Source organism: Macaca fascicularis, chromosome 6 (genome assembly GCF_037993035.2).
Source record: "Macaca fascicularis isolate 582-1 chromosome 6, T2T-MFA8v1.1".
In the NCBI taxonomy this organism is placed as follows: Eukaryota; Metazoa; Chordata; class Mammalia; order Primates; family Cercopithecidae; genus Macaca; species Macaca fascicularis.
This window is the reverse complement of record NC_088380.1, coordinates 168,920,156-168,947,415: the sequence shown is the minus strand read 5'-3', so window position 1 is coordinate 168,947,415 and position 27,260 is coordinate 168,920,156. Positions and strand designations below refer to the sequence as shown.

The 27,260-nt window shown below is 36.0% G+C and overlaps 1 protein-coding gene across 8 annotated transcripts in view; it reads right to left on the bottom strand.

Annotated features, from left to right (window-relative positions):
* Positions 1-377: 377 nt before the first annotated feature.
* The window catches only part of GABRG2 (gamma-aminobutyric acid type A receptor subunit gamma2), a 96,201-nt gene continuing 69,318 nt past the window's right edge, over positions 378-27,260 (bottom strand). For 2 of the 8 annotated variants that reach the window (XM_073995198.1, XM_065547037.2), the window contains exons 7-11: positions 17,592-17,684; positions 13,299-13,451; positions 6,594-6,799; positions 4,148-4,171; positions 378-2,807 (exon numbers count right to left, since the gene is read on the bottom strand). In XM_073995198.1, coding sequence (XP_073851299.1) covers positions 2,532-2,807; positions 4,148-4,171; positions 6,594-6,799; positions 13,299-13,451; positions 17,592-17,684 — 752 coding nt within the window. In that variant the 3' untranslated portion in view covers positions 378-2,531. The remainder of the gene's footprint in view (positions 2,808-4,147; positions 4,172-6,593; positions 6,800-13,298; positions 13,452-17,591; positions 17,685-27,260) is intronic. The other 6 variants (XM_073995199.1, XM_065547038.2, XM_073995200.1 and 3 more) reach the window with 3 other exon arrangements.

Sequence of the window (27,260 nt, the reverse complement as noted above, 5' to 3'; positions counted from 1 at the left end):
ACAAATAAACAAATACATAAATTATTTTTAATGGAGGATTCTAAAGGCTGAATCGACAATTGTCTAACAACTGGTAAATAGTAAAGCTGGGATTCCAACTTTGTCTGGCACTGGAAGTAATGTTAACCACACCAAAATTCTTGAGGTAAAGAAGGCTTGAATTTTTACTTACTTTATTATATGTCTGCCTTTCTTCTTCACTCTACAACCCACATGCCTCTCTTAATTTTTTTGAGGTGAAGCCTACCGCCATGCAAAACACAGTCACACAGCTCACAAATAAAGCTCACTGACAGGGGATTTGGGGAAGTGAGACAGGAAAGAGAGGTCACAATCTCTAAGACAAACAGTCCTACCAGACTACTGAGATGCCACCATGGATTAGAATGCAGCATTTTTATTGTAAAAGTCCACATGTTAGGCAATTCCCTTTGTGAAAAGGTTTCCAAATACATAGACAGGGAGCAGCTTATAATAAGTGTTAGATTATATATAATATATATTCATATTGCCAATACTATGCACACATTGGAAAGCTAGCTTTTTGTAGTGTCCCCATTACAGAACACATTTCAAGTTGACAATGACATGTTTCTCACCAATGAAACTTGCCAACAACTCTCCCAAAGAGTCAACATTTAATATATTGACAATTCAAAACAAGAAAATAATTCATTCTATTTACATTTGTTTGAGGTTATATACTGGAGCACTGATATATTAAAGGTTTGTAAAACTGGCAGCTAAATGTGTTTCAAGATTCATCCAGATGACTTGATGATGACTTTACATGGTTTTATACTGACAAAGCTGCTCTCTCTTCTATTCTTTTTAGGTTATCTGTAAAGTTATACTAGCTATGACTCAATTATAACAGTAATAATTTCCATAAAAATAATTAACAAAGGGTGCTATTTTAGAAAAATAAGGATTCAGGATGAGTACATGAAGATAGAGCTCAACTCATCATGTTTTAAGTCTGGAGAAACTGCTTTGTTTAATTACAATATAATCTAATGAGACCACAGTCATTGGCTCAACCTCTATGTAAGTCATTCCTTTTTGTTTTTTCGGTTTTTAAAATCTAATCTTCAGTACTTTTTCACACAGAATACTACATTCCAAACACTAGTCAGGTATGAATTTTGCTTGTTCCTGTTATAAGTTCACAAACAAAATTGTGGATGGGTAAGGACTGACTCATCCCCAAACCTGGAAAAATAATACACAAACTCTAATTATGCCCTAGTAGAGTCATCTCTATACACAAACATAGGACATAAATATTGTTTTGAAAGGAATATGGACTTTGCCTAAAATGAATTTTTGAAGATGAACATAAATAGCTAAAGTTCTTTGGATCCTACTGATTATTTTTACAAAATCAAATATCACTTGACAACACCTATGTGAGAAGATGAATCACTGGTTTCAGGCCAGCACAGAGATTTGCCAGAAGCATGTGAGGGCAATTCACTTCAAACCATATTTATTGAGCACCAACTATGTGCCAGGCACTATGCAAGGTGCTACGGACCCAAAGAGGAAATGACAAGGATTCTGCCCACAAGGCACTCACAATCACTAGAAGCAGATCTTGAGATGGAGAATAAGTTCTGTTATGATCTATCATCCTAAAAGGAAGAAAAAAATAGCGGCAAGCACATACAATTACTTTATACTCTAGTTATGAAATTGGGCATATTTAGAGGTGGCAAATGTTGATTATTCAGTCTACATTTTACTTAAAGTGTTGTAATATGTAATACAAGGAAAAAATAAGCTGTTCGAATCTTCATGCATGAGGGAGAAGGCAATGAAAATTACTCCCTCCATTTCCAAACCTAAATCCTTATAATTACATTCAGGATTCTTTTATAGCCCAAGGACACAAAATAAAAGACAATAGGATGATAACTTCAATCCATTTATTTTGGATCTAAAGAGATGCATGCACTAAACTTGAAGCATTCTAAGTTATTGAAATATTTACATCATTGTACATGAATGTGGAGGAAATTTTCTTCCTATTTTGAGATAAAGGCGTAATAGATTTCTGGACTAGGCTTTCATATTTAAAGTGAATTGTGATTTTTCTTAAATGAGAGAGGTATTCTATTGGGATCAAATTTATCACAACTTGACCCGTAGTGAACATAGGGTATAGTTTTGGACCTTTTCTATCTAATTGCATTATGAATCTAGTAAGGATACCACCACTGTAAATAGTCAGGGCTTTCACTGTTTCATTTGCTGTAGCTGAAAAATATATTATTTGGTTTGAATGTTCTTGCTCTAATTTTACTTTGCCTTGCAGGTTTGAAACACAGCAAACATTGAAGTTCAAAGTACACTAACCAAAGGAGGGCTGGGCACAAACAATATGACATTATAAAATTTACCAGGTTTGGACATAGAAACAAATTCAGATCATTATCAACCACATAGAGGATTATTTAAGTGGACTTAGAACAGACATCTCTCCATGAGACTCAGTGAATAAGACCCATATCAATAAAACCCATACCTCTTCACAGGTAGAGGTAGGAGACCCAATAAACCAGATTAAACAGGCAGAAGGCAGTTGGGAAGAAGATCCGAGCATAGGAGTCCATTTTGGCAATGCGGATATGTATCCTCCCATGTCTCCAAGCTCCTGTTCGACAATCTTCAAAACAGCAGAAAAAACTGGCACAGTCCTTGCCGTCCAGACACTCATAGCCATACTCTTCATCTCTCTCTTGAAGGTGTGTAGCATTATTCATTTGAATGGTTGCTGATCTTGGGCGGATATCAATGGTAGGGGCCTGGGATGAGGGTAGGGAAGGAGAGGGATCAGTTAGTTGTTCTTGAGAGATCCTAGTGTGTTTTTCCACAATGTCACCAATGTGATGATGAATCTGAAAATGGGTACTCAGGAAATTGCTATGACATCATGATCTACAATGGTAAAATTGAACTTAGAAAGAGCACATTTGCAGATTTCAAATTTTGAGCTTAAGCAGTGCAGCTGAAAATAATATCATCAAGCTAATAGCTATAGCAAGGAGATTGAACACCAAAAGAACTCAAAGTTAAAGATTTAAATAAAACTACATGGAGTCTTATTCTAGTAACTATTAGATGTGAAGTTGGTTACATGAATGCAATTAATGGTGCTGCATGTGAGTAGAACAGATAAATAAAAATGCATCAATTTTGAAATCAAATATTGTGTCATGCTTAGTTATAGGCAAATAGAAAACCCGTTACACTGAGCAAATGTATTACATGTTGTTAATAGAAAATGTTCAAATCTATATAAATATGGAGTTCTCCTGATTTTATCCACAAAGGTATGGCTTATGTTTTAAAGCACTATGATACTTTTCCTAATATTCACCATCTATAAGCTTAAGAATGCCAACAATGTTTACCTACATGTGAACGGAAGTTGAGAAAAGAATGTTACTACTTGGCAAATTTCCTGCTAGACCAGTTAGTAAATTTCTATACAAGTATATGATACATTTAATGTTAATTTGGAAGATTTAGTTTTAGGATAATGTAAACAGAAATTCTAACATCATGGAATCAGCTATTATATTTAAATAGGAATCACATTGCAACATATTATGGTAGAGCCAACAGGCCCAAGGATCACTTTGGAAACAAGGAATGGATATTTTAACTCAAAGCCTTTCAAAACGAATATTGTTCTTATAGAACTTACAGGTAAAGTTCAGAAAAACAGAAATCATTAAGTTTACGAAACAATAATGAACCAATCCATTTTGAATTAAGATTTACAGAGTTAAATTTTAGTTTTAAAAGAGTACAAACTTAGTAGGTGTAACCAGTAAGACTCAATCCCATTTTCATCTGAAAAGAGGAAGCTCATTTTGGCTTTGATGGATAAAGCAGCCTTCTTTACCTATGACAGCTCATAAGGATTATAGCTTTTTAGCTTGGTGTAAGATTAAAACCTATGTGAATTAGTGTATAGTTGCTGAATCAACTCTAGAAGTCTATAGAACTTTCTCCAACATATTATCTCTAGTAGAATGCTGAAATATCTACTCATAAAACAAAATAAAACACCATGTAAGCATTAATAGTTAAATTCAGCAGTTGCATGCAGTGAATTTCCATTCCAAAAACATTATACCTTGAAGGAAAACATCCGAAGAAGCTTTGGGTGTGTAGACAGAAAAGAGAATTGCATTTGTTTTTAATAAAAAGGAGACAAAAAGAAAAGAAAAAAAAGAGAGAGAGACAAGATAAATTAAAAATACATTTTGAAAACATAGTAAGTGAAATGAACTGAAATTATAAACACAGAAGGAGAGTTCTGAGCTTGGGATAAAGTATTTGCTTAAAGTGTAATTTTGCAATTACTAGTGAAATTTTTAATAAATTAATCTACAATTATTTGACTGAAGAAGCCAGAGTTGTTCAACTGTGAAGGAGTTTTCTATTGCCTGGTTCCCCTGTTTAAAAATATCATGATTCTATTTTCTAATTATCATCAAGGATAATTTAATAGGTGAGTCTTGACACAATTATCCAAAAGGCATATTAAACAGGAAAATAAACTTTCAGCTTCTCATTCCCAGTTTATTTTCTTGCTAGCTCTGATAAATCATCTAATTGCCTGAAAAGAAGTGCATGAAATTCTCAGGTAATTTCATTTTCTCAATTTTTTTTATCCTGTTCTCCTCTGCCTTGTCTTCTTCTGCCATTTCCATGACCCTGAATAAAGGAATCTGCCTCTATCTTTGCAACAAAATCCACTCTGCAATGGCCTAGCTGACAGAGAGTGCCAAGGGGCTTTTTCCAAAGGACTCATCAGAACTTGTTTGAAAGTCAGTCCTCACGTCCTTGTTATAGCTGGCAGGTAATATGCCAACTCTCAATAGAACCACCTTCTTGAGGGAGAGTGAAATGGAAAGTGAACAAGAGGGAGCAAACAAAAACAACACAACAAGGAAAATAAAACAAGGATAGAGAAAATGGAAAGTCAGAGAGAGGCAAAACAGACAGGGAAGGGAAGGACTGCATAAAGCATTGTAAATATTTGAGCAATTAAAGACAAGCATTTTTTTTTTTAAATCAAGAATAATGACGTTTCTTTCTTTACATGTTTCAAAATCTTACATTCAAATAAACACATTACTCTTGCAGTATTTCACTTGGGTTTCTGGAGCTGCATCGGAATACAACCTAGAATCAGCTAAATTCCCTCCTTACAATTCAACCTCCAAAGTCTCTGGGTTGGATAGCTAGAGACTATTACGGCTCTCAAAGCAGAAGACCAGGATCCAGAACAGTCAGGCGATTCTCTTTGCCCATATCTTGGAAGGGAATGGACCTTAACTTTCATGGGGAGTTCTATGAGCCAGCCACTTTGTTCAGGTGTGTAAATGGGTAACTATGTGCTCTCCTCAACACTCACAATAAAAAACAGTTGCTTTAGGCACTTGTGCTTGTGCCTCATCCTCACTATTTAAAGTTTGGTGGCAAGTAGAAGTCATCTTCCCCGTTTTCAAATCGTGACACTGAAATCAATCCAGGTTGGTAAGTGTATAAATCATCAAAATCAACTATCATCACCAACTACTAATGTTAAGTACATTCATGTGTCGAGTACTATGTAATATTTTGGATTTAATTTTTCTGCCCTTCATTGTCACATTTATTTCTCATAGCAGTCCCACAAGTGTTTTTAAATTATATATATATATATATATACACACACACACAAATAGGCTAACTAACTTGCCCATATAATAGTAAATCACTTGTTTTAAAAACAAAAAGATACCTTTCAAGAATGAAACAAATAGAAATTCTCTAGTGACAATACACAAACTCCACCTCCACACATACACTAAATCATTTGCAAAAATATAGTCACCCTTGGAACTTCAAGGACCTTATAGCTTCCTAGTGGAATGCCTTAGATGGAAGTTTTAATTTAAAACATCAGTAATTTAATAATATTATCATGGCCAGGCACAGTGGCTCACGCCTCTAATCCCAGCACTTTTGGGGGCTGAGGCAGGTGGATCACCTGAGGTCAGGAGTTACAGACCAGCCTGACCAATATGGTGAAATCCTGTCTCTGCTAAAAATATAAAAATTAGCTAGGCGTGGTGGCGTGCGCCTATAGTCCCAGATACTCGGGAAGCTGAGGCAGGAGAATTGCTTGAACCCAGGAGGCAGAGGTTGCAGTAAGCCGAGATCCTGCCACTGCATTCCAGCCTGGGCGACAGAGCGACACCCGATCTCAAAAAATCAGTGAAATCTGGAATAATAGCAACTAGAAGAAGGTTGCATTTCTCAACAATGGCTTTAGTCTCCACAAAATAAAGAGAGCAGGTAACTATATTTGCATAAAAATTCTGACAGAGAGAGAAAAATAGAAACAGACTTGAGTCTCCTTCAAGTGACTAATGACCATAAATGAATCATTATGGCCTGGCCAAACTCATACATTCTGTTTTCATCTTGGAGCCCCAATTGCTGAGCCTTAGCCTGCAGATAGGCTAATGAAAACAAACTAAACCAAAATCATAAAAATTTCAATGGTCCCAATGGGAAATGATACATACAGGATTTTTCTTCTTTTTATCTTTGTCCTTGCTTGGTTTCCGGTTGCTGACAAAATAATGCAAGGTGCCATACTCCACCAAAGCAGAGAAGACAAAGATGAAACAAACAGATACAAAGAGATCCATCGCTGTGACATAGGAGACCTTGGGGAGTGATTTCCGGGCAATGGTGCTGAGGGTGGTCATTGTCAGGACAGTGGTGATACCTGAAGAGAGGTGCAATAAATCAGGTCACGTGATTGCATAAGCAAGCTGGGTAACTGAGTCATTTGTGAAACTACACTTGTTTCATGACTTCTGATGGGCAGTTTCAACAATGGGAAAGAAGGCATAAGTGAAATTAATTCACTCTATTTACAAATATTTATTGCCTGTCTACTATGTATCAGTTGAAATGACAAACACTGATGAATAGATTTGGTCTGACCTTTATGTAACTTATATTTTAGTGAGAGAGATATACTGTGAATCATGTCAGCAAAGAAAAGTATAATGTCACATTATGGTATGTGCCATGGAGAATACAGGGATGGTGAGAATCTAGTTAGATGGAAGCCTCAGAGAAGACCTTTTTGAGGAGCTGATGTTTAAAGTAAAGCTTAAAATGTAAGAAGAAACTAACCTTTTGATTATTATTTGATTAAGGGAGGGTTCTGAGAAAGAGAAATCTTGTCTGTTTTTTAAATTTTTAGAAGACTTGGCACCTGGGGAGGGACAAGGGGCTTAAGATTATTTTGGTAAAAAGGAAGTTATAAAATGTGGCACATGCAGACAGTTTACATTTTGTTCCAAGTGCAAGGAAAAATTATTCAAAGATGTTAACTAGAGGAGGTGGGTTATGTGTAAGTGGCATGCTCTGATTGATGGATTCTTTTTAGATTATTATAGGATTAAAATAAGTATCTCAGAAGTAACATAATAAGTAATATTTACTGAAAACTTCCTTCTGACAAGCGCAGTGATAAGCACTTCGTATACATTGTTCCTTTGAATCTTCACAGCAGGTATTTTCTTTCTGAATGTGTAGATCAGAAGAACAAGACTAAAGAACCAGTACCTCATCCAATAGTTGGTAAGTAGCAGACAGAATTGAACACAGAAATTACATGTCTGATTTCAAAGCTCTTACTTTACTAATTATACAACAGCACCTATCCAAACCTGTCCTCTCCATGATTGTTTAGTGACAGGGAACAATGTCAAGACAACCTATACTTATCAGAAGGATGAGGAGATATCCTATGTAAAAGTTGTGTTATTTATACTAAAGGCAACATGGATTCAATATTCAAATAGGTTCTAGCTCTTGCTATAGGAACTTAAGTCATCTTAACACTCTAGGCCTCAGTTTTCTCATCTGTGGTACTAACTCTTTGAAGGTCCACCTAGCTTACCATTCTACGATTCTAGTTTGGTATTTCTAATCCTGAGTGGAAGCATCTTTTTGCACTCTAAAAGCAATAATCCCACACCTTTACCAGATTTTGTTATTTATATTTCTTATGGGGGACAGAAAGGAAAATAACGTTTGCATCATTTAATGATGTGCAATCATGACTATTACTGCTAACCAAGAGACTTCTAGGGGACAGTCAGATTCTCCTGTGTCAAATGGAAGTGCTAGGGAAACTTCAAAAGAAACAGGTCGGGCCAGGCATGATGGCTCACACCTGAAATTCCAGTACTTTGAGAGTCGAAGTGGGCAGATCATGAGGTCAAGAGTTCGAGACCAGCCTGGCCAACATGGTGAAACCTCGTCTTTACTAAAAATACAAAAAATTATCAGGGCGTGGTGGCGGGTGCCTGTAATCCCAGCTACTCGGGAGGCTGAGGCAGGAGAATCACTTGAACCTGGGAGGCGGGGATTGCAGTAAGCTGAAATCGTGGCATTGCACTCCAGCCTCTGTGAAAAAAGAAAGAAAGAAGGAAGGAAGGAAGGAAGGAAGGAAGGAAGGAAGGAAGGAAGGAAGGAAGGAAGGAAGGAAGGAAGGAAAGAGAAAGAAGAGAGAGAGAAAGATGAAAAGAAAGAGAAAGAAGGAAAGAGAAAGAACGAAAGAAAGAAAGAGAAAGAACGAAAGAAAGAAAGAGAAAGAAAGAAAGAAAGAAAGAAAGAAAGAAAGAAAGAAAGAAAGAAAGAAAGAAAGAAAGAAAGAAAGAAAGGAAAGAAAGAGAGAGAGAAGGGAGAGAGATGAAAAGAAAGAGAAAGAAAGAAAGGAAAGAAAGAAAGAAAAAGAAAGAAGGGAAAGAAGGAAAGAAAGAAAGAAAGAAGGAAAGAAGAAAGAAAGGAAGAAAGAAAGAAAGAAAGAGGTAGACTTGGAGGGTAAGAGAAGAGGAAGATACTGAGAAAAGCACCAGTGTCATACAGGAAAAGAGGTAAAGCTTTTACTCTCTAATAAGTAGGTATTAGTAGAATATGCTTAGAAGAAAACTGAGAAAAGCAAAAACACTCTTGAAGAAAGGATAAGAGGAAATAAAATTGCTGTTATCTTCCTAATTGTTCAAATCTTTGAGCCATTTTTGAAGGGTTTAGCTACATTTCCAAGAACCATGTGGTTCTCTTAGGTCATTTAAGTGTAACTTAATATGAAAGTTTCCTAAATACATACTGTGTTATGAAATTCCAGAGAGTGGAAAGACTAGTGTTGGTTGAAATAACAATAGAGGAAGGGTAGCCTTTAATAGAGGAAAGAGGTGATCAAGTGAACTACGTTTATAAATACCGTCGGCTCTTTTCTATACTGTTACTGATTATGTAATAACCATTCTCCCTTTCTAGTCTGTATACTCTATGACAACAGAATCTGTCTTAATGCAGTGGAGCATCATGCTGGGACTCAATAAATGTTTGTTCAGTGAATGTGTGAAACAATGAATCAATGCATAGTATATACATGAAAGATCAAAGGTGCTCAATCTACATTTGATAATAGGAATCCATAATTATGACTTTTGGGAGATATTTTTGATGGCAAAGAACAGTAGTTAAGATTTATTGATCTTTTCCTTTGGCCAGGTACTGTGTCAAGCACTTTCTCTCTATTATCTCACAAGATCCTCATAATGATTCTATAATGTAAGTATTATTATTATTATTACAGGTAACAAACACTGAGCACTGGAAGAATAAAAATTTGTTCAAGATAGAAAGTGGTAGAGATGAGATACAAACCTAGGCAGCCCGACATCAAATGCTGTGCTCTGAACCACAGTATTTTAGCTCCATAAATACATGAAAAATACGTGGAATCAAACGCCAGACAGATGGGACCTATTGTAGATTCCCGACTGGGGAGGTGCTATGGGTCTGGCATCTTCCATGTTGTCATGGTAGAACCTTAGGGAGATTTGAGATCCTCATCTACAAACTGGGAGTGGTGGTGATAATAATGGGGAACCTTATAAGTCTCTTGTGAAGATTAAATTTAAAAATGTGTGTAAGGTACCAATACCTAGTAAAATCCCAATAAATATTAGGTTTTGATAGTATTTATTTTAGGAAAGAAAGTTCTATTTCTTAAACTAAAAACCATTTAATTAGGTTGTCTATGCATTAATTCATGTAAGTTCCTCATTGTACCTAATCACAACTGATATTTTTGCAGAGGACTGAAAAACTAAATTGGCCCTGTGGCCTTCATTTTATAATCAGGCCTGAGGCCACACTTGACCCTTGACAAGTGAAAATGTCAGTATTTATGGTAGGTACTATAGATGAGTTAATTTTTTTTAAATGTGGCATGTGATAATTTGGAAGAAACAAATTCTGACATGCAAGTTAAATACTGATCCAGCAAATTGGGAAAATGTTATTTAGGCTACACAGACATTCATCACAGCCATGTAGAAGTAGACTCTTGAACAAATTCCTCAGGATATTTTCAGGGCTCTGCCTGGAGTCACAGGAAAGAGACTGCGGCGACATCAATAGTGAGAGGCAGAGCAGGGATGGTTTATATTGGCTCCTCAGCCAACAATAAGACTGCTTCCATTCTGATAAGTAAATAAGTTAGACTTCTCTTACCTGGTGTAGATGAAATATATCCATAGCTTTTACCAGTTCCTCCATTCTTGGCATGAAGTAAGCTCTTCAAGGATGTTACCTCACCTCAAATCAGTTGGGTGAAAAATACCAAATGGTATTTTCATTTCATTCATTGTCAGTACACCAGAAATACAACTCACCAACTACCACCTGGGAACCAAACTACATTCACTTTTATATGCTCCAAAATGATGGCTACCCATACTCTAGGACTCTGTGCTCAGAAAACACCACTATCTCTGAGTCACGTGGATAAATCCATCTCGCTCATCAAACAACATGGCCTAACTGTTCTGTGGCAAGAAGCTTAAGGTCTGCATGTGCTTAAGGTCATCTCATTTAACTCTGGATTGTAAATATTGGAAAAAGTAATGGGACTCAGTGAAATCTAGAGCAGGGTTATAAAAGGTGACTGCACATTTGCATCACCTGGAGATATTTTGTTTGCTTGTTTTTCAATCTTAACACCTAAGTCATGTTCTAAACACATTAGATAAGCATTTCTTGGGGTTGAACTAAGGCATCTGCACTTCAAAAAGTCCTCTAGTGACTTAAATGTGCAATTAAATTTAAGGAGCACTGATCTAGAAAAGTGACAGCAAAGTTAAAATAGAGAAACTGGCTCAGCTCCGCTTCTCATCTGTACCTACAATTGGCCTTCAACAAGGCCTCCTACCCAGAGCAAACCTATGTCCCATCAGCTGAGGTGCAGATCTACTGTTTCCTTATGTTGTGACTTTGTGTATGTCATCAAACCTTGCAACAACTCTGCTTCCTTAGCTCAGCTCTAAACATTGTGTTAATAATGATCATTACAGCAACTTCTACATGGAGGTGTTGTGAAGAATAGAAAAGACATAGAGACAATATTGAGCATTCCTGACTTACAAATTATAAACAAACAGAAGTACTTGTCTGCTGTTTGCTCAAGGGCCTCTCGCTCATTCCAAAACTCACTCACTTTGATCCTTTCTTCCACCATAACCCTTTGCCAGTGAATACTCATTTACTGAGTGGGTTAAATGAGCTACCCAAAGAGTCATGAGAGAGATTTTGGCCAGCAAGAATCCAGGCTTCAAGAGGAAATCTCATCCTTAAAATGTTTTTGGGAAGTGGGTGGATTGGAATATGTCAATGTATTTGCTCCATCCATTCATAAGTGTATACATTAATTGAACAATTATTTGAGGTACCAGTCATGTTCCAGGCACTGTACTAGAGATGTACAAGACTGACATTCTGACGAGAGACATAGAAGCATGTAATGCAGTATATATCCATTCACAGTGACGAGTAAGAGTCCTAAAGTAATAGGCTCAACATATTTGCGGTTTGTTTCAGCATGTAGCATTAGACAAGATATTTTAATTTTGAGAAGTACTTGTAACACAAAGTACCACATATAACAGGAAAAATCAAAATAACTTTCTTTTGAAACAGATGGGAAACTAAATTAGGTTTGGAAGAGGACAGATATGCAAATGATGTCTTTTTTCCCCCACTAATCACTTCTGCCCTCAGCTTAATAACTTAGTACAGACCATTTTGTCAGAAAATGATTATAGTAGCCAACATTTCTGAGGCTTTACTTTGTTATGTGCAATTTGCATCAAATACTTTATTTAACCCTAGTAGAATCCAATAAGTTAGGTGCAGGAAATTATACATGTTTTATATATGAGGAAACTGTGAATTAGAGATTAAATGACATTCTAATGTTATACTAAATGTGGGATGTCAAACCCATATTTGTGGGACTTCAAAACCCAATTTCCTAGCTATCACACCCTACTGACTCTTTAGACAGTCAGCAAGAGATGTGGTTCTAGGTTTTACATAGCTGATGAAAGGGTGTTGAATTTTATTCACCTCTCACAAGCTTTAGTTTCAGTTCAGGTTTTAAAAAGTTTCACGTGTTGGGCTTTGTTTTAGTCTGTGTGAGTCTTCTTCCCCACGGGAAGAAAAAGATGTGAAAATTCAAGACAAAGATGGCCATATATATTAGATTGAGCAAATTGCAAATAATCTTAAGAGTCGCTTTCTCTCCCCAAATTTCACAGGTAAATATATTTTCTCAAAAATATTTTTTTCCATGGCTCTTCTGTAAAGAGCCAATTACTTCAAATGTTATCCCAATAATTACTCATGTGGCAAATAGCCAAAAGTCAAAGGTGTGCTGGTAAATGTGTAACAATTAACTCTAGAAAATAGAAGGCCCTGATTTTTACTGTTTCCATGTTCTTAATATGTCCTCCTTGGCTGATTTCACATTATCAGTGTGACATCACCGAATACCAAGTTGGGAAGAGAGAAACACAATCAGCTTTCACTAGCTGGTGCAAGCAGCTTCAGCATATGACCCAGAGACCTAAACAAACACATCTGTTAATATTAAAACAGTTTTTAAAAACTAGTTAACTAAAATTTCTTAAGAAAAGTTACCCAAGAAAACCTATCCAGGTAACTAAGGAGAATCAAACTGCAAAAGTAGGAAACCTTAAACACTGTTTTAAAAAACGCCAATTCTCTTGAACATGAAACTAATGGTATTTCTATGCAATTGCAGGCTAAATTGAAAGCAGATCAACATAGAAATGGAAGTAAAAATTACTTGTATTTGTCACTTATCTTGAGAAACTGCAACATAAACAAAGGTGTCTCACCTAAAGATGTTCTGGCTGGAACAGCATCCTTATTGATCCAGAAAGACACCCAGGATAGGACGACAATGAGTGTGCAGGGGATATAGGTCTGGATGGTAAAGTATCCCATTCTTCTGCTCAGATCAAAGTAGACAGACATAACCACATAATCTCCTGGAACAGGACAAAGATAGCACCATACAACCTTTATCAATCACTGGAAAGCATTTTAAAATAAGCATATATTCAATGGTCATGCACACACATTTAAATTAAGAGTTTTCTACAAGTGGTATGTTGAAAACTATTTTTGCCCACTTGGGTTAAAAAACAAAAACAAAACACAACCTGAACTGAATCCTGACTCTTTTAGAAGCAATTTGTCTACTAGATGGAAGGAAACATTTTTAGCATACCGATATATTTTCTTCTTTCTGTGCTTTCTGACGTCCTCTCTTCCTACTTCACAAACATTATAAAAATGTTCGTTTGGTGAGGAGGGCAGGGAAAAGTATTTCTACATTGTGCATATCTTGTCTGCAATTCATTCTAGGTTTTGTAACAATTTCCTCTTATTTCTTAGGACAAAATCTTTATCTATAAAAACCAGACAGGAATATCGTGGTGCTTGACACTAATAAATGAACATTTTACTCAGAATTTATAACTAAATTCCTATGATGTGACATTTTTTCACATGTTAATTGAATCATATGGTTTTCCTTCATAGCAGTTACTTTAAATTTTAAATCTTCATTCATTTGTGTGGTGATTTTTGCAGTATCTTTCCCCCTACTGGACTTTATCTGCGTGAGTCCATGAACAGTGCCCATTTAAGCCCACCATTGCAAATGCTAGTACTTAGCATTCTGCATGACTCCAAACAGGCATTCAGTAACATTTGTCAAGTAATTGTGCAAATGAATTCATGCCTTTATAAATTCTACAGATAAAATTCTCTAAAAATCAAGAAGATACATTATGGAACATTTGAATTAAAAAGCAAAATTTGGCCTGGCACAGTGGCTCATGCCTGTAATCCCAGCACTTTGGGAAGCTGAGGTGGGCGGATCACAAGGTCAGGAGACTGAGACAATCCTGGCTAAAAAGGTGAAACCCCATCTCTACTAAAAATACAAAAATTAGCCAGGTGTGGTGGTGTGTGCCTGTAGTCCCAGCTACTCAGGAGGCTGAGGCAGGAGAATGGCGTGAACCCGGGAGGTGGTGATTGTAGTAAGCTGAGATTGTGCCACTGCACTCCAGCCTGGGCAACAGAGCAAGACTCCTTCTCAAAAAAAAAAAAAAAAAAAAAAAAAGCACAATTTATGTAAATAATCCAGAGAATATATTTAGAAAAACTACTAAAAGAATAAAGCAATAACCATGTAGCCGTGCATGAGAACAATTTATTGTGACACAGTTTGAAGTCTCTGACTTTTTAAAATCATGATGCATAAATTGCTGTTAAAATTCCATGTCGTTCATTTTGAATTATCCCAAGTAAAATTTTAAAGCATTTTAATTTTTAAAATCAGAAAATATACTACAGAAACACATCCCAGTTACTACATCTTTTTAAAATACTCTTAGAGAATATCAGTTTCAAATATTGTATCTGCACTCACAATGTGGGATGAATAAATGAGATAGCTTTTCAAATGTTGCTTTTTTTTCTTTGCTAAATTATATTTTGCTCTAAAATGCATAGATAATTAAATTCAAATCATATCTTTTAGCTTGATTAGTTGGCTTTGTGCCTACGTTTCCCTACTTACATGCCTGATTTAATCTGATTTGAAAATAAGGTGCCCTAGAAGCCTCATGCAGAGAAGATTGACTTAGAGGGGAGAGTTATTACTACTCAGTCTAGTTTTTATTTCCCACCCTCAAGCTTTACCCCATACCCCGCAAAGCTGCTGAAATAGAAAGACCTTTACTGGATGCTCTTTGAGGGAGTAGACTGTCGCCTAACGTTGCATTGTTTCCTAAGTGGGGTTTTGAATGCCTCTTAACACTGCCTTTTGGTAGACTGTCATACAGTTACTTGTTTAAGTCAGACCTGGTTGATGTAGTGATCATGAACTAGCACTGATCAGGGAATTCGGCTTCCAATGGGACACCAGTTTCCTCCCAGAGATCAATAAGTAGCAATTATTTAGCAACTGTGCCTAAAGACTTGAAGGTAGAAATTTTTTATCAATGATAATAGATTTTAGCTAATTCCCACAGCATATGCTTCTCTATGTTAATTTATTGAACATAAGCTATTTAAAGCCATAGAATTTCATAAATTAGTTTGGTCTTTGCTTTTGTCCTAATTTAGAATATAATAGACACAGGCTATGATTGAAGAGTAAAAAGATTTAATTTGAGATGACCTCTATTAACATCCATCTTTTTCTTTCTCATTTCTTTGATCAGAATACTAAAGGCAAATACATCCTCTCTTATTCCAGTTTGGAAAAGCAAAGTAATAAAAGAAGATTTTTCATTTAAATAATAATATTCAGGGGTACCTTTTCTCCTATTTTCCCAGTCCTCGAGCTTTCTGCACATTTTAAATGTGTTTAAATAAAAAATTATGAATTATAATGTTTTAAATAAAGCTAGACAATTTTAGTAACTTCTTTTCACCTTATCATGTAAGTGAATGAGGATCTGCACTTTGGTATTAATGATCTGGCATTTTTAAAGGTGAACTTTAATTTTGTCCAAAGTTAACAAGATAATTACCTCAATTCAATTCTCCATTTCCCTTTAGGTCAGAGTCTAAACTTCCATCGTCCACTTATCTATCAATTTCTATTATAAGGTAATGGCTTCTGAGCATCTCTCACCATTGCCAGCAAGTCTACAGCTTTTCTACCAGTGGATTATGGAACTCAAACTTGAGAACAAGCCATTTAAAAGCCAGGCAGCTTCACGGTGACAGCCTGATGCCTGTCATATCTCCAAGGCTTCGTCGCTTTCTGTATTCCTAAAACCTCTTGGGCTAAAGAGCCTATAAAATCAAATCCCCTTAAAGTACCGCATCAGTGATTCCCCAAGCCCGAAAGGTTTAAATGCCAAGCAAGTCAAAGGTGGTTACTTCTGCCTCTTCAGATTTATTCCTCCTATTGATTTATCCTAACATATGACATTAAAGTTATAGTATTTTATGTATTAGTTTCATTACTGCTTTGGTCTTAATTTAGAGTTTATAGATGAAGGCTATGATTGAAGAGCAGAGACATATAATTTCAAACAACACTCATTAATGTTTATCTTTTTTTGTGTGAAATACTTATGTCTAGTTTTAGGAAGAGAGTATCAATGTAGGGTTTTTTTTTTTTAAGCTGTAGTGGTAAATAACCATACGATAGTTTTAAAATTTAATATTTAGTGGAGTGTTTAGGTTCTTATTTTCTACATGAAACTATCTCATCTTAAAAACTTGAAGATTCCACGGTTAATAGAGGCAAAGATTCTTTGCCTCTATTAAACCCCTGACATAATAGAAAATAATTTTCAAGTTGCCAGTCATGAAAGCCTACTATGTGTAGACACTGGGCTGAATGGTTTGCATATATTATCTGTAAATATCCTAAATGCTTTGTCAGGATGGTAAAAAAACGAAGTATCAAATGTATCTTCATTTTGTTCCTCTCTCGCCATTCTTACTCAACTAAAACATAGTTGAATAAAGTGTATCTTATTCTACTAGGTTAACTTTGAGGGCATAAATAGTGTTGTACTCTTCTTTACATTCCTTTCTCTAGCTCCTTTTTAAAGCCCACAGATATGTTTAATCACTGCTATGCACAGAGCAGTGTATTAGGTAATGTGGAGATTAAGACATAGGGGGCCTCATAACTGATTCTAAATTAAGTGTGTTAAAAGGACATAAGATTATTCTTTTTCTACCACCCAGATAGACAGAGAGATGTTCTGGGACAATGCATTCGATCTAGCCTTAGCATCCCTCATTAAACACTTGAATTGGGGGCATAAATCCGTGAGGCTGATTTTGACCAAAGGCATGCAGGAGAGTTGATTGAGTTTTCATTTGGGAAAATTGTTTTCTGAAATTAGATCTGTACCTCACTCTAACACACAAAATAAATTTAACATGGAACAAAGATCCAAATTTATGAGCGAATATAAATACTACAGAATGAAAACTATAGAATATCTATATAATCTTAGTGTCGAAAAAGCTTTGTCAAGTATAACATAAAATTTAAAAGGCATAAAGGAAAAAAGTTATGGATTGACTGTGTAAAATGTAAGACTTCTGTGTTATCAAGACTGCTATCTGGGCACCGTGGCTCATACCTGTAATCCCCTCACTTGGGGAGCACAAGACACATGGATTGCTTGAGTCCAGGAGTTCAATACCAGCCTGGGCAACATAGTGAAAACCCATCACTACAAAAAAAAAAAAAAATACCAAAAATTAGCCAGGCATGGCGGCATGCACCTGTAGTCCCAGCTACTCCAGGGACCGAGGTAGGAGGATCCCTTGAGCCTGGGAGGTGGAGGTTGCAGGTTGCAGTGGGTGGAAGGACATCCTTCTACCACACCTCAGACTCCTGCACTCCAGCGTGGGTGACAGTGAGACTTTGTTAAAAAAAAAAAAAAAAAAAAAAAAAAAAAAGAAGGAAGAAAAGAAAAGAAAAAGAATGACTGCAATAACCAGTTTTAAAAGGCAAAACATCACATTTGAGTGTGGTGAGATATTTCCAAAATAAATAAGAATTCAAAAGCAAATATCACCAATACATAAAGAATTCCCATTTGTCATTGAGGAGAAAAAAAATCTAAATTTTTAACTAAGCTAAAACATGAATGAAGAACTTATAAATACAAAATATTTGAAAACGCAACTTCAGAGGGGATCAGTGAAATCCAATATCTAATAATAGTATTTCATTTTCAGCCTGGCAGATTGAGGAAAAAATAAATTCCTTGGTAATGTTTGGTCCTGAAAATATGTGGACAGGGATCAGAGGTACACTTTCTTGGTGGGGATATACAATGAAGTGAACTTTTAGGAAGATAATCTGGAAGTATATAAAAACATATTTTATTCTTAAATGTCTTGGATAAACACGACAGAAACAAAAAGTTTTCAAATATTGCCACTCAGTTGGCACCAAAATGTTCTCATGGTTTGTCACGTGCCTAGAAGTCTAGGTAGAATACCCAATCTTTGGGCAGAATCCCAATCCCTGAGCTTAAGCGATCCAGAACATTATTGTGTATAAAAGATTTCCAAATTAATCAGTTGCTAACTTCTATAAATGCTACTCCCAAGCAGTTTCTGCATTCATCACTTGCCCACCATTCTCGGGGTTGTTTATTCTCTCATTAACTCTTCTGGAGTACTTTCAATATCTCCTGCCAACCAGGTCCTGTGAGGTCAAGAGAGGGAAAAAATACATAGCTAAGCTCTAGCTTTTGCCATCAAGGAGTTGTCAGGCCAAGAAAGTCATATCAATATATTATCACTTCATAATGGCACAAGAGCTCTAATATAACAGATACATGCCAATTTATCTTACACACCACAATTAAACTTTCTGACGGGCACATTTTTGAAAATTCTGAGTAAATAAATCTATTTTCACCAACTTAAATAGGTCTATGCTCCTCTTCAGAGAAAGCCCAGGCTTCTAAACCTGGCATCAAGGCTGTCTGTAATCTAAATTTAACCTAGGTCTTTCTCTCTTATTATTCTATTTGTGTCCTCTGAGCCCTAGACAAATAAATTAAGTATTTTTATATCATGCCTCTATGATTTTTCTGTCTTTATTCTTCCTGCCATCATCTCTCTCCTAGATTGCTAAATAATCTCTTTACTCTTTTTCTTCACTCCAACTTTCTGACCACCTATGCCACCACCACCACCACCCCACACATATTCCACAATGCAACTACACCTGTGCTATCTAACACGGTAGCCATATTAAACACACTTTAAAAAATTAAATTTCCTGTCTTAGTTGCACAAGCCACATTTCAAGTGTGCAAGAGCTACATGTAGCTAGTGACTAGCGTATTGGACAGTCCAGATTACAGAGCAGTTTCTTCATCATGGAACGTTCAGCTGGACAGTGCTAAACCAAGTTTTTTTTTCTAGAATACGTATTTGTTCAGGTCATTCCCTTTGAGCATCTCAGTATGAAATTTACACTATTTAACATGTGATTCTGGCCCGGTTTGCTTCAATCCATCCTGAACCGTCCCAGCTTTATAATCTCCCCACTTTGAGCTCAGCCATGTGATTTATTTTCTGCTTTTCCAAGGGGAAACTTCTCATTATTTTGACCTTGTTTGCAATATGTTGCTCTCAACTTCCGAAATGTTCTCTACCCCTCTGATCATGCCATATACATAAAAATACCTCCAGACTCTTCAATAATTGCCCATTGATATCAGGACACAATAAAATTCTTTAACTTGTTCTCTAGGTCTTCATATGTTGTTTTGTTTTGTTTTGTTTTGTTTTCCCTCACTATATTCTCAGTCTCATATTCAATAGTGATTCTTCACTGACTGGGGTTCCTGTAGTTCTTTACATGACTTCCTCACCCTGCTTCCTCTTCCCACAGGGTTCTTTCACCTGCTGCCTCCTCTGGCCTCAACTCTAATATCCCATCTTTCTTTACTCAATTAACTCCATTTATTTTTCAAATGTAAATTAATGTATCTCATCATGAAAGAAGCTCTTATTACATCAAATGTCCTCAGTAAGACATCATAGTAAGAGCTCAGTAAGATCACAATAAAAATATATGATGATGAATACTGAATTATATTCTAGATTATTAATATTTTATGAACTCTATAAGGGATGCAGCTCTAGCTATTTTGCTCACTATTTTATTTTGAGCATTTAGCACGGTGCCTGGGACATAGAGGGAATTCCACAATTATTTGTTACATACATAAATGCTTTAGCTCAGAATGACAAGAAGAAAATTCTAGATGAGCTATACATCAAAAGTCTTTAAGACCAAGGTAGAGATTAACATGGGTTTTTAAGATATTAAACTTTTACATTACAAATTATTGCATCTGGAAAAATTTTTGCTGAACTTAATGTCAATGGATATAAGGTCACAGTGAGCTGTTAGCAATCTTAACTGCTTGCCAAGAAAAGAAAAAAGAGAGAAGGGAAATCAGCTTTATCAGAGTGGCTGCATTATGTTTAGTAAAGTATTATTCAGTGATTTGAGCTTCTCAGCCAGATCCAATTAGTGAAAGAAGAGAACAAAGGGGTTTGGCTGCTAAAACACAAGCGTCACAGTCTGCCAAGCCTACTAGGTGTGTTTTCGTTTAAAAACTTTGCCGTTCTCATTTCATCTATTAAGTTCGTGAAGAAGAACAAAATAGCAATTGAGGAAAATATAATTTTAAAAAGTGCATTAACATAATTTTTCTGGTTTAAATTTATCCTTTAAAAACTCCATCTGAATATCCACCTAGGACAGGGGTGGAGAACTATAGTGAAAAATGGGAACTGCTTTGAATCATTTTCCCTAGAAAGAGAGCAGGAATTTGTTCCCTCCAGGCTGCCGAGGAGGGATGGTCTCAGTCTCTTAGCTGAGATGGCTTTATCTTGGCCAATGGTATTTCTCTAGAAAAAGTGGCAAGTAGTGAGCTGTCAGCAGCCAACTCCTAAACATCTGAGAGATGGGTGTGTGAGTTCAAGGAAGGTGATAGGGTGGCAGGGGCATCAACAGTGTCCACTGCAAGGGCAAATATGAAATTAACTGGATTCAAAATTTGAATCGTGTCACTAACTGGTTATGCGATTTCAAGCAACTTTCCTATGTCTCTGAGTCTCAACTTCTTTATCTGTAAAGTAAGAATAATAATGGAATCCACTTCGCAGTAATATTGTGAACATAAAAAGAGTGAATATACATGCCATTCTTGGTACAATTCCTGGCACATAGGATGGTATGATAATGTCAGTTATGACAAAGCAGAGTATCTATGAAATATGATTGAACACTGTTCTGACCTGTAATAAACATAGGAGAAACTTACCAAATATTTAAAAGAGTTTTAGAGTTAGAAAGGGTCTTAGAATAAATCTATACCAACCAATTCTATCCTCTTAGAGATTAAGCAGTTGACATTCATCAAAGAAGGATGCTTTATCCAAAGAGACAGAGCTACCTAGTGGCAGGCCGAAGACTCCTGCCTTATAAACCCATACTCCTTCTGTAGAAAACAGCCTCTGCATTCTAAATCAGTGGTTTGGACTATGACAATAAATCCAAAAAACAAACAAAAACAATGTGGAACGTTGACTAATTGTTGAATGTCAAGAACGTGGTTAATATAGAAAGCTGGTTTGGATAACTGGGGCCCTCAAACTCAAACAGAGACTTCATTTACTCTTGAACCTTATATAATGCACATATTAGCTTTAGGAAGTTGAAAACTCATTTGTCTGGAATACCAGCCTGCGCCTGACTCAACAATAGCAGAAATTTTCTCTTGGCAGATAGCTTTAGACGAAAGAAAGCTCAGTATTTGCAAAGCCTCCAAATGTAGTGGTTTTCTCTAGGTTCACAGAGTGAGGTCTTTGCTAATATCCCAGTTTTCTGCCTTCCTTTACTAGAAAATTCTCTTTATGCAAGAGGTTCTCTTTCTCACCCTCCAAAAAAGCTACCACAGATGCCTAGCCCAATGTGGAATTTTGTAATGCAATTCATTTGTCTAGTCCAAAATCAAATTCCAAAAAATGCAGCAAATATGGTCACCTTGGGATACACATAAATAAAACAACTCCAGCTCAGAAATCTAAAACTACAGCTACAAATGAATACATTTGCTACTTTGATCCATCAAAAGAGACAGCAATTTCCCAGTATAATTAACTGTAACTCCTGCAAACATCTAACTAGATATTAAAACATGTTTTACATAAACGCAGGGCAATTCACAGTAGCAGATCTAGTCCCAGGATTCAAGCACATGCGATCATGATAATAAGGTACAGAAATGCGGGTAAGTTGTTTAAATTCTCCCACTAAAGTAGGAATAAACAAACTTATTGCTAAGGCTATTGGGAGAAACACATTTGCTAATGGTAGGGAAAGTGTTTTGTCATCTTTCGAACACAGAGTATAAATAAAGTGGTACATAGAGCTTTTTGAGGACAGTCGATTTGCAAAATAACTTCTGTGACATTGGTAGGTAATTTTCCTGTTGAGTAATTTTTTTTTTAGCCTTTGTTAAAAGGCTGCCTTCAGCCTTCAGGAGTAATAGTAAAGCAGCGAATCTTAATCTTGTTTCTACTAATATTAATGCATCCATGAAAGCCAGTAATATACTCTTAGAGTCATACACTATTAGAATCAGTAATACATTATTAGCGCTCACATATTTGCATTAGTAAAATTATGCTCTTCTGTTCAACTCAGATTTCGAGAAACAGACTAATTACATACCAACAGGTTTTGTCAGAAGGTAACAAAATATTCTTTTATATGTAGTTAATGTTTGTATAGAGTATGGTTGTGACACTAACAGATCTAATTTACCTTCTGCAGAAGTCCCATTTCGGGAGAAATTTTAAAATGTGAATTCAAATTCCATTCTTAGCTCTCATGATTCAATGGAAATAGTTTCAGCACTTCAGAAGAGAGATGCCAATAAGAAGCAGATACAACAGTCTAGTTGCATCTATTAACTCTGATGATAAAATTAGCTTTAACAGAGAAAGTGGGATCTACAGAGGTATCAGTGAAGATCTGATAAATTCTGAGTAATGTTGCAGTCATTTACTTCTACTCAACCATACATAGTTAGGTAAGTGCTAGATATGCTCCTTTGAGTAAGAGATTATAATTGATTTGTCAGAGTTGGAATCCCAGAGCCACAGAGGTGGGGTTGATATGTTACATTTTCCCCTTCTGACATAGAAATGATGAGACTGCATTTCACAGAGAAAATGAGTAGAAATTCTATTTGTGATGTGTGAGAAGAACAAAGAATTCTCAACAGAAAAATGCCTGGTCCACAGGTCTGTACTGAAAAACAGATGCCTTATCCATGGGGAACCACTTTTTCCATCTACTCTGCAGGTAGAATCTTGTTCTCCTGAAAAATTACTTGGTATCCATAAATTTATAAAAACGGGACAGTATCTTTAGTAAGAAATAAGCTTTTGTCCCAAATTGGTCAAAAACTAATTTGTGATATTAGGAGGTTTTGTTAACTAACCAATCTGAGACTCAGTTTCCTATTTTGTAAAATAGAGATGACAAAATTCTCCATAGCAACCTCACAGAGTTCTTGCAATACCTGTTGCAATAACTGGTTGTAATTAATCAATAGTTGGTGTAATTACCACCATTTTTGATCCTCCCCTTGGTGCCGAAGGCTCTGCTAGGAACTCTGAATGGCACCCAAAACATATGTTTCACTATTAGAAATATTTCACTGACTAATACACACAGATTTCAAATTTGTGGTAACTTCCTTATAGCTACTAATATTGGAGTAGGTATCTCACCAAGTTTTGACCCTAAATCCAAGGCTTACCAATTATTTTTCAATAATTCTAATAAGGTAACAGCTGCAAAGTTTAGAAGGGGGGCAGTATGAACATTGGGGGACATTTGAATCATGGCATATGGATTCAGATTATATTTAGATGGATGCTATCTTATGGATTTGAAAGTATGCATGCTAAAAGTCTTTATAAATATTTATTCTATATAAATTTAATCTTTATAATTTGTATTCTTTAATAATTATAAATGTTACACATTTTTGTTCTTTCTTTCAGCTCATCGTTTATTTCATTGCTTGTTTAATATTCCTACCAAAGTTTGAGAACTACCAGAGTTTAATATATTTAAAAAAAAGAAGGAAGTAGGAAGAGAATACAGTGGAGGAGAAAGAAGAAGAGAATAGTCCGGAATACTCTTAAAGTGATGTTTCTAAATAATATTTTTTATTGAACATTGGTTTCATAATGTGCTAAAAATAATGACTTCTTCAATCAGGAATATTTGATTTTTGTGGAACAGCATGTGATACCACTGGAGGTTCAGCATGCACGTTAGCACACGTGTGCTTCTGCACTAGAAGATGTTTGCCTTTAACTTAGCATTTTCTAAAGCTATATTATCACAAAACTAGGTTTTTAGGAAACATTTACTATAGCCTACAGTACACATATTCAGCTGGACTTGCTGTGGGGGACACTGCTCTTTAGGAGTCATATTGTCTTTTGTCTTCCTTCATTTTTTCCTGACCTGTGAAAAGAAATACACGCCCTTTTAGAAGTATTGGAAAGAAAAGATTCCACTGTTTTTCCTCTCACTTTATTCATTTTGGTTATCTAATTGGTGAAATTAAGACACTTCACTACTTGGGAGCTTTCTTACCGAAAGGATCTCATAATTCCTTGCTTTTGTCCTTCATTTGATAAGCTCTCTTGAATCAAGGCGTGGATTACTGTTTAGATGCTGACCTCGTGGTCTCTCTCCACGCCTGCTATGGAGACTCGGTGAGTGTCAGCCAGCTATTCCAAGCAAGTGTATGGTCTCCCACACCCACATCTCTCTTGAGTTTGTTAATACTAAATATTAGCCTTGGAGGAGAAAAAGTAAGAATCCCAGCTGTAAATAAAAACGAATCCTACAAACCAAGGCTACCTGTAATCGAGATGATATTTGAATCCTATCTCTTCAATTTACAACTCTATCTCACAAATGGGTCAAAATCAAGAGATAAAGAGAGAAATGTTATTAATAAATATAGCCCCAAACCCAGAAACCTCTTTTGGAGAAATAAGCGTATTAGTAGTAACGCTTTATTTTTCTTGTCATTTTCACCTTTTAGATGAGTCTGGGTAACTTTGCATTTGAAGCTGGACTTGATTAATGTAACCCAGGCACTGACATTTTCTTAAAGAAAAGGTTCCACAGAGATAGAGAAACCTAATGTTATCAGAATACCGAGCTTTCTAAAATGGCTTTGAAAGCAGCTAGAAAAGAAACAAACAAAAAATAAAATTGTTCAAATTCAGGCAACTGCAGGCAGTGGTTGCAAAAGGTCAAATCACAAAATGTTCCCCAAGATGTCAAATCACTCCTGGGGATACTCTGCAAAATTATAGGTTTAAAAACTTGACCTTACTTGCTCTTTATTTCCAAGCACTCGATTTTAAACTACCACACCCCTGCCCCCATGGAATTCTTTCACCCAGGAAGTTTTTCATTTTGTGAAATTCAAGGATATTTTTAAGATATCTGTTAAAAATCATTGCCAATATATATTTTAAAACCTCTGTACATTTTACCATACTATATAGAGTTGATTCGAAAAAGCTCAACTTCTCTGAATAAGGAAACTTTCTGTGTTGGTGGGCAAAGCACTGGATTCAAAGTCTGCAGGCCTGGTTTCTAATTCCTGCCTACATGTGACCTTGTGTGATCTTGGGTGAATCCCATCTCTTCTCTAATTCTCTTCCTCTTCCCTATAAATTATAACAAATTCAATTAAACAATAGATCAGTGAAAACTGTATGTAAATGCTAAATTTAATTTTAATATTTAAAAATTCATAGTGTTATTTAAATTTACATACATAATATATATGTCAAATTCTAACAATGGAAGTTCTAAAATTTATTTTTGAAAAATTAAGGAATACAACATTTGATGAAAAATTTTAAAAACCCTGTTATTTCTTAGTTTGACCTTTATTTGCTTTATAATGTTGAGCAAGAAATGTTACCTTACTTGTCTGGTCTGTTTTTTTCACAGATGAAAAAGGAAAAAATTATCATCTGTACCTCATAGATTTGTTGAATGGATTAAATAAATGATTCCTATGGTGTTTTAGCACAAGGACTCAGATCGGGTGCTTAACAAATGTTATTGAATGTTACTACCATTTTTTTTTCACTTTTTAAATGTTTTCACATAACTCATAGGGTCTTATAATCTTAAGAAACTAGTTGTATATCACAGTTGTTTGTTTGGGTTTGCATTTACAAAAAAAATAAAATGCTTTTATGTTTTTCTGTACCTGTCAGGAAATCACATGCTTAGTCTCATTCTTTCGTCTTCCTGTTTTAAATCTGAAAATTCTATACCTGTACCTCTAACAAGATCTTTCATCATGCATTGTAAAGTCAAGAAAGAAGGACAATCTATCCTTCTTCTTTCCCTGGCAAGACTCTACTACAGCCATAGAAATATGAGAAGGCAACAGCTCAACCACGATATAAGAAAGCTGCCTAGTAGAGGGTAGCAGGCCTTGTACTCCACATGAAACTCTGCGGATTAAAGGGTTCCCTTCAGGGCCATCTTACCTCTACTCCACTGTTATGCATAATTACCTCCGTACATCAAAATCCTTTGTTGTGACTTGATCGTGTCACTAAGTAAAATAACATGACAACTTTGGAAAAAGTAGATAACTATATGCATTTTCAGATTATATTTGGAATTCAGAACCAAGTTTGTCTTGGTTTTCAGTTTACATGCCAAAGAATGACTCCTATTTATTTATTTATTTACTTACTTATTTTTGAGATGGAGTCTCACCCAGGTTGGAGTGCAGTGGCGTGCTCTTGGCTCACTGCAGCCTCTGCCTCCTGGGTTCAAGCTATTCTCTTGTGCCAGCCTCCCTAGTAGCTGGAATTACAGGTGCCTGCCACCACACCCAGCTAATTTTGTATTCAAACAATGAACTCTGGCCTCAATCTGTTTGCCATACACGGCATTGAGTCTCTTTCATTTTATAAAAGACAAACCGGGGGTTGGGGGGAGGTTAGTGTCAAGCATTTTCTGTCCACAGGGAAGATTTTGGTTGTAGTCTTGAGCAGAATAGACTTCTAGGAGCCACTGCTCTGAGAGAAGAATCCTGTGATTCAAAGTATGTAGGCATCTGCCCTATATCTGGCTTCTGCTACCGTAGGATTAATATAGGGGATTACCAAAGGCTCTCCAATTTCATTCTTTT